This window comes from Psammomys obesus, unplaced genomic scaffold (genome assembly GCF_907164565.1).
Source record: "Psammomys obesus unplaced genomic scaffold, mPsaObe1.curated_primary_1811, whole genome shotgun sequence".
NCBI lineage: Eukaryota > Metazoa > Chordata > Mammalia > Rodentia > Muridae > Psammomys > Psammomys obesus.
This window is the reverse complement of record NW_026596109.1, coordinates 5665553-5674025: the sequence shown is the minus strand read 5'-3', so window position 1 is coordinate 5674025 and position 8473 is coordinate 5665553. Positions and strand designations below refer to the sequence as shown.

Genomic DNA, 8473 nt, shown 5'->3' with positions numbered 1-8473 from the left:
AATAATAATAATAATAATAATAATAATAATAATAATAATAATAATAAAATACTTGAAAGCATTTCAATCCCTAAACAAACAAATATCTCCTCTGTGGATACTGCCGCTATTGTTTAGGATTCATAGTGCACACAGTCATTTCCATCAGAAGAAAGAAGGAAAATAAAAAAAAAAAAACAATTAAGCAGTTCCTTTTGCCTGTGTGCAAGAGCATAAATCCAAGGCTGTGGCTTTGTTGTGGTTTACACAGGGGCTATGCATCCTGCAGGAGCTAGCTTAGTGGCCTTACACTGACCTCCGCACTGTCAGACAAACAGGAAACACAGGGGTTTGGAGCAGTTAGAAAGAGAATAGGCACCATCGAATAAGGGAATGGAATTCCCCTGTCATGGTGGGGGTGGGGCTGGAGAGATACTGAGTTGGGATCAAGTGGCAGATGAGCTAGGGTCTCTTTGGGACATTATGTTGCTATCTTTGCATTCTACTGGAAAGCTTCCTCTACCAATATTCTGGTATATGGCCAGTGATTTAATATATTTAAATTGTATATACAAGAACTTTGGTCATATGTGAGATTCTGCCTCACCCCAATCCTTTTATGTGTGTGTGTGTGTGTGTGTGTGTGTGTGTGTGTGTGTGTGTGTGTGCATAAATTTATGTGTGTATGTGTGCATGGGTATGAGTTTTGTGTGTATACGTGTATGTGTGTGTATGCATGTGTGTGTGTGTGTGTGTCAGAGTGTGCATGTATTATGATTTTTAATGCTTCTTTACTAACTTAGTGAGAAAGATTCGATTCATACTAAAGTCAGGGTAACTCTGATCTGCATTGGTTACAAGAATTTGGCTGGGTGATTCAGATATTACTCTGTTCCTACCTACCCACGCATTTTTCTCTCTTATCTCTTTATATATGGTATAATGGACTTTAGAGGCCATTTTCAAAGTGTATTCCAGGGACTAGAAACAAGCTCACAGCAATGGACAAATATGAGTAACATAAAACAGTGCAGTCATTTCCTTTCTTCGTTTGCTTTGCTTTTAGAAAGAAACGCTTTAGCCTTTCATAGAAAGTCGTCACTGGTTGTTTATTCCCTGGGTCCTGGGATGAGAAAACCTAAATTCTAAGAACTTCTAGTCAGAAGCTTTCCTGCCATATCAAGCATCTAAAGTTCAACAGAGCCCATGAACAAAGCAGCAGTGTGGACGATGACATCATGGCACCTGGGGAGGTCTGTCCATGTGACAGAGAGGACAACTGGGTCCCTAAGAAGTTGACCAAGAGGAAACTTGTTTTCTGTTTTGTTTTGTTTTTGCCTTACACTGGGAAGGTACTTGGAACTACTCTACAAAGATGGGGGCTTTTCTCATCTTTGGTAATGGGGACACCATGTTTGACTAAGGAGAGAGCAACATAGGTGTGGCGAGCAAAGATAAGGAGTTGAGCTCCTGGGTGGAGAGGGGACTATGAGAAATCTAGGGATGGGGATGGAGGGTCCAGGTTCTCATGTGTCCACTAAGGTTTTACACAGCTGAAAACTTTGCTTAATCTCCCATCTGTGAGATCAAGCATGGAGAAATAAAATGAATGATGGGTAACATAGAACCAAGTGTATAGTTGACTCTTTATCATTTTACAGACACACACACATAGAGAGAGGCTGAAAGAACAGAATTAGAATTCCTCATTCCTATCATTGGCAGAGCTCATAAAAACATTGAAAAATCTCAGTGTAGATACCTGGGATTTTTCCACAGAAGCCGTGTGTTTATCACACATTGGGCTAATCTCCATTCCCCTCTCCCGTTCTTTGTCGCCCTGTTGGAAAAACTCCTCCATGATGCGATCCGTCCATTGCCGATACAGTTCCAAGGACTTGGTGGGGTTGCTCAGGTCTGCACAGTGCACCATGTTGCGAAGGACCTGAAATGATCAAGTTTTGGAAATCCCATAAAACTAAGCATAAATGCCACCAGAACATCTTATCCCTCTCATCCCAGTACACTTTGTACCAAGAACATTTTAGTTGAATATAGTTACAATATACCTATCAAAAGAGGAGTATTTCAGCGGTGCTGGCCAGGGTTGGTTATTTATCTTTATAGCTCAAAAAGCAGGTGTGTAAATTTTCCTAGACTGATAGTTTTTTTTTTTTTAAAAAACAAACAAACAAACAAACAAAACAAAAACCTTAAAAACTGGAGTGGGTATTAGAAGTTAAATTCTTACATTCCTTTCCTTAGTTTGGAAAAAATGCAAAGAATGACCCAAAATAGTTGTTTCTAGGTTTCCCATGTTTGGAAAAAGATCTGCTGATGGCAATTTGTTTAGCCAAAACAGACCTAACAAACTTCCAGTTAGTGGGATTTATATTCAAATGCAAGCTTTGAGGACCAACAGTTACATATGCCCTATTACAAAGTGACAAGGCAACTCAATTTTAGAACTAAGCAATTCAATGAGTAGAGGATTATTCATTTCATAAATGGAAAGACATAACTCTGTTTTCTTAACTTGTTTTAGAAACATGCCCAAAGGCCAGGTGTGGTGACATACTCCTGTAATCCCAGCACTCAGGGAGGCTGAGGCAAGTGCAGATCTCTGTGAATTTGAGGCCAGCCTGCTCTATAAAGCCAGTCCAGGATAGCCAGGGCTACCCAGAGAAACCTGTCTTGAAAAAACGTACATATGCTCAAAGGTATAGTAGCAACCTATGCCAGGCACCTAAATTTCTATTTTCTTTTTCTAAAATCTGCTTGGTTTTGTTTGGTCTGGCTTTGTGTTAAACATTAGATACCTGTATCCGGTCAGTGTAGTTGTCCAGGAGGAGAACACCCGAACTTGTCACCTTTTTGGTTTCTACCATGGTTTTGAGGTCTGCCAGGAGGCTCATATGTTTGGACATATCAGTTGCCAATACCTTGGGTGAAGACAGAATTAAAACTCTTAATGAAGTCAGTCTATAAGAGAAAATGGCAAATGTGAGTGAGGAATGTAGGCTGGCATCTTACCATGTCAATCACCATTTTCCTGAGTGTCTGGCGTTGTTTCTTGGTAAGATTCTGAAAGATGTCGCAGTGTTCCTCTTGGAGCAGTTTGAATCCCACAGCGAGGTGGTGGTTTTCCAAGACAGATTCATCATTATACATCAAAGCAAGTTCTGAATCTAATAAAGAAAGACAATGACAATAAAAATGTAATAAAATTGTATAATCCAAACACTGGCGTTGCTTCAATGTGAAATTTGATCTAGCTCTCTTTAACTTATTTCAAGAGCCATCATGTGATCATTACATACTAGTGAAGCAGAACACACACACACAAAAAAAAAATGATTATAGGAGATACTACAACATGAGTTTTTGCTTTTATTGAAATTCAGTATTAAGGCACCTTTTCTCTTTGAATTTGACCTTAGATAAACTGTATTTTCATCTTAGCTCACAATTTCCTTTAAGCCTTCATGAATTTTGTGTTTTGAAAAGGAATGAAATGAAAATGCTGCAAAGCATTATCAAATGTATTAAGATTTTCAGACTCTACTCACTTTCATAGATGTTCCCTAACCTCTGACAACTGTGAGTTTAGATTTTCAGAACAGATAATGGTGATGGTATAAAATTTTATTTTACCCCAACAATGTAGCTTTTAAAGGTATCTATGAATATGACACAAAGCATAAATTTTTTAAACAATGTGGATATCAGATTCTCTGTTTTTTGGGGTTTCTGTACCAGGCATTGCAATGCTTAGGCACCTAAACTACAGCTTCCACTCTGCATTTTCTGTATTTTGCCTGACCCAGTTTTGATAAGCAAGAATATGCTCATCAAACTCATTAAACCATGTTTTATCTTATGAAGGAATAACAGCCAAGTGATCCAGTAGGCACCTAGGACACACACTTGGTCTCACTCACAGACCATAGCTTTTTCTGAAGTAATTTGAGCACCCTTGTTCAGATAACCCTGTAGCCAAGGGCACAGATTTACAAACATGCTTTGTATGTCTCAGTACTGTATGTAGATATATTTCCCCTGTGAAACTAACTATCAGCATGCTAAATTAATTAAACTAACCCATGCAAAGAAGCTTGTACACAAATTTATTGTGGTTTTTTTTTTTAAATAGAAGAGTAAGATGTTAAAAATGAAAAAGAAAACCAGTTTGCCTCAAGCTTAGGGTACCCAGATATTTTGAAGATAAAGACAAACAACAGAAGGCCTCCTGTAGCAGAAGCTCAGGTAGCACTTGTAGAAAACTGCCAGCACTAGACATCAACCACGATCATTATGGGACCAATATTATCACAAGCAAATGTACTTGGGTACACAGAGATGGCGCACTAACTGAGGCAATGAATGAATTCTGAATAGCATGAAAATCAAATGCTTTGAGTAATGATAAAGCCCTGGGGATAGCTTCAAATCTCGAGGCTGCTCAAACTAGATCCTTCCCTTGTCTACCTGACAGTCCATAGCCAAAGCCATGTAGTTGAGAGAGAATGTATGGACCTTTGAATGACCTTTCCTCTTGAACTGTAGAGACCTGCTCCCATGTTCCTCAGGGAATGTTACTTCTCCATGAAGGCTGCTTTCCTTGGGCCCAGCATTTCTGCCTATCCACCAGGGTAGAAGGACGCTCCTGGCTTACTATGTTGTGTAGGTTAGCTTCATAGAAGACTGAGAGTCAACTTCACATACTCAAGCTTTCCTAGTCTTGCTGGGCCACTTCAAATCTTTTATTTATTATCTCTTTCCATATTGAATTTTCCAAGCTTTTGAGCTTTGTTTGTATGAGTTGCTCCTGACCCTCTCCAAGTTCTCCACGCACCTCAAACTCTGTGTTGACAAGCTGGACACAGTATCCAGGAAAAGCCTGAGCAATTTTCAGGGAATGGAAGGATTACCTCATTATTGCCCTTGTTATTACCCATAATGAAAACATTAAGAGGAAAAAAAAAAAAACTGCAGTGAATCACAGAATGATCTGGAATGGCTGTGCAGTGGTGAACTCACTTGTGTTGATGAGAAACTGATTGGAGACTCCAGGATGATCAACATCGTGGATGGCAGCTGCAAAAATGGCAGCCAGGATTTCCAGGTCTGTGAAGACAGCCTGTAGGTTCAAAGGAGCCCGTTATCTCCACATCCAACGCACCGTGCTGTCCCACTCTTCAGTTTCATCTCTTTCAAGCACCACATTTCCCTCTTGTTGGGAGAGGCGCTGTTGATTTATGTAATAGCTCAGAATGTTGATTTAATTAAGCATAAGACTGTTTATCACCATAAAATCGCTGATGTGAGAAGGATGATGGGCCAGAGCTCACCCCGTATTTAGCCCATAGGCTGGGGTTTGGTAAGTCATTAGCACAAGGCTGATGGTGTGTGGATGCCTGTAGTTGGTGCCTTGGATTTGTGGCAGTTTGATGCTCACATAACACAGTTTGTGACAGTCAAAGAAGCAAGGCACACAAGCTCTGGAGACAAGGCAGATAATCTTTATATCCAGGCAGGCTAAGTAACTAAGGGTGCAAGAGGCTAACCTCCAGCCTTGGAAGGCAAATGATAAAATATTTGTCAAAGTTTATTTTGTAGTGAGGTCACAAACTATTATATATTCAGTGAGCTGTCCACATACTCACTTCATGTTGACTATGGGCTAGAGTTGAGAACATTTCTAAGAAATAAATCCTACCATCACACTGTTTCACCTCTTCACACTGTCATGAAGGCCTCTCCCCTCCCATGAACAGTGATATGAATCTAGTTCTTGTTCGGCCTGCAATGCTGCTGGTTCTTAAGCCTCTTTGAAGACATATCTCCTCTCTTCATTCAAATGTTGGCTCTTTTTTACCTCCTCCCCACAAAGGCAAATCCTATTGAGCACCAAGCATCCCACACTCCTTTTTTTAAGTCTGCAACAACTCATAGCCACTTTATAGCTAAACAATAGTTATCTATGACACTAGGTAAATAGTGTACTCCTCCTCATGAATATAAAAGCGGTACTGTTTTGTTTTGTTTTGTTTTGTTTTTTTCCTTGAGGGGGATTAAATACTCTTAGTCCCATCTCACTTAAGCAAGCTGTCTTAGATTTCTATGAAAGTCAAGCAAAGAATTTAGTCTTTCTGTAACTCCCATACTGAGTCTGCCAAGGTGGCTGGATAAGGTTTGACCAGTCTTTCGTGCAGCGGGCAATACATTTTGGAAGTACCTGGTTACTCATTCTTGCCATCTGGCCCAGAGGCGGCATGGCTGGGCACATTACTAATTATGGTGAACCATGAGAAAGCATGATCTATAAGGGAAAGAGTCATAGTCACCTCCACTGAAGTTCTAGGGAGCAGCTTCCCTTGGCTTCTGTTTATTAACCCATCTGTTCTTGATTCTCAGTTACTAAACTGAATTCCTAGAAAATGAGTTGAGATGTTTCTCCCTAACAGAGACTACATAGAGCACTTCATATTACATATACATACTATTCTCCTCAGGGCCGGCATGAGTACATATTGGGCAATCAGATGAGTACATACACTCTATATGTACTGTCTGACAGACATTAAAGAAGATGCCTTGTCTCCATTACTAGGAATCTGATGAAAATAAACCTGGGTCCAATTCATTGTCTGATGATTAAGTAACCATCAGATGGCAAAGATGGAAAAGCGAACGTTACCTTGATACTGGGAAATGATGAAAGCAGAAATGTGGTCTGTTTTCCTAACCAACCCAAATTGCTGAACGCCCCAGCTACCAAAGAAGCAGTTCAACTGCTCAGGGCCATTCAGTTGCATTTTAAACACAGAATGGGTAGATCTGCAAAACAGAGGCTATAACTACTCACATCCAGCGCTGGCGTCGAAAGGAGAACGTGCGTTGACTGGGCCACGTCAGCAGCATGCAGGCTATTGTGATACGCCACGTCTGAATGGTAATGGTCCTCTAAGGTCATCATGTAGGTTACGAAGGTATCAGAAGAGATTTTGAACGTCTTCAGGAGGTCTCTTTCCTACGCAGTAAAATGGTTTAGGGCATGCGTAAGTGGATGCCCGAAACTTGGAGAAAAGGCTGTCATACAAATTGTAAGCACGGTTTGCTCCAGCTTGCTCACCTGGAATATGGCATACATGATGCATGTCAGGGGTCGGTTGTGTGAGTACCCGGCCACGTTGAAAATGTTAAGGCCCCATTTGTTCAGGTCTTCCAGCTCCTGCAATCAAAAGTAGAGAAATTTAAGAAGAATAGTTTGGTTTTTTTTGTTTTGTTTTGTTTTGTTTTTTTTTAAGCTTTCAAATATTTTAAAAGATTTTCCTAGGGGATACTGGCTGCTGGACTTTCACATATCTGCCTAGAGTGTCTGGTCGCAAAAGAATCTGAGAAGGGTGCGCTGGATGGCCCCTTGGCAATAACTATAGATTTCTGTACATTCTTTTGATAAGAAACACCCAAGTGTGTTTGTGTTTAAGAATTCAGCTGCTGACCTATATTTGCCAAACACCCGTCTTCAACTGGTGCTGCTTTCAAAGGCAGCTCAGATGAGCACAGACTGCTGGCCCTGTTCCCCTGACTCTGCCCTCCAGCCATTGCTGGCCCATCAGCAATAGCTGCATAACGGTGTCTGGGAAATTCCTCCAGCCTTTGCTCGTCACCCCTGAGGTCATGTCAGGGAGATTCAGCTGCTGGAGTGTGTAGAACACAACCCTGACTTAGTATGAGCAGGTCATGAAGGCCGCCTGGTATGTCTTAGCGTGATGGGCCACCCACATACATGGAAGGAAAATCATTTAGACCTTTGCTAGGGGGTTATTCCAAAATTTATCTGCTTGGGGGAGTAATTTATTTAATTTCGAATAACTGTCCAGAGGCTTGGTCCAATGTTCAATCGGCTTTCCTCTGACGACAGTTTTTAGAAGGCCTCCCGGAAGAAGTTTTGCTCAGAGGCAGCTCACCCACTTCATTCTTTGTACCATGCCGCAAGGACTTTAGTAGCCAGCGTCTGTATAGCCTCCTACAGGAGGAATGAACGTTTTCTATCCCTTCCTCCGCTACTGGGTTTGGGCTTAGTTGGCAGCACTTTCACTGGCTCTTCGTGTTATTGTTAGTCCCGCCAGTCAGGGCAGACTTTCCCCTTTGTCCTCTGGGCTAATGCAGCCCAGTCCACCAGCCTTTCCTGGGACTTTCCCGACTTTCCCAGCATCCCCCGCAGCAGGACGCTCTATCCACAAGGAACTCTCTCTGCATTACTGAGCCTATACTCACGACATAGGAACAGTCTTTTGGTATAAAAGGACTTCAGTCAGGAGCTCCAGCAAAGGACAAAGAGGCTACATTGGCTTCCTCAAGATAAAACTCAAGAGCAAAGCTTATGTGACCCCTCTTCTTTTCTAAATGGTGGACGGGGTATGTGCACACACATATGTATGTGTGTGTGTGTGTGTGTGTGTGTGTGTGTGTGTGTGTGTGTGTGTGT

At 41.4% G+C, this 8473-nt stretch overlaps 1 protein-coding gene across 4 annotated transcripts in view; it reads right to left on the bottom strand.

Annotated features, from left to right (window-relative positions):
• Pde4b (phosphodiesterase 4B) overlaps nucleotides 1–8473 on the bottom strand; it is a 516183-nt gene that overhangs the window by 2889 nt on the left and 504821 nt on the right. For all 4 annotated transcript variants that reach the window (XM_055628760.1, XM_055628761.1, XM_055628762.1 and 1 more), the window contains 6 exons: nucleotides 7115–7213; nucleotides 6848–7012; nucleotides 5020–5119; nucleotides 3013–3167; nucleotides 2799–2921; nucleotides 1742–1924 (listed from right to left, as the gene is read on the bottom strand). In XM_055628760.1, coding sequence (XP_055484735.1) covers nucleotides 1742–1924; nucleotides 2799–2921; nucleotides 3013–3167; nucleotides 5020–5119; nucleotides 6848–7012; nucleotides 7115–7213 — 825 coding nt within the window. The remainder of the gene's footprint in view (nucleotides 1–1741; nucleotides 1925–2798; nucleotides 2922–3012; nucleotides 3168–5019; nucleotides 5120–6847; nucleotides 7013–7114; nucleotides 7214–8473) is intronic.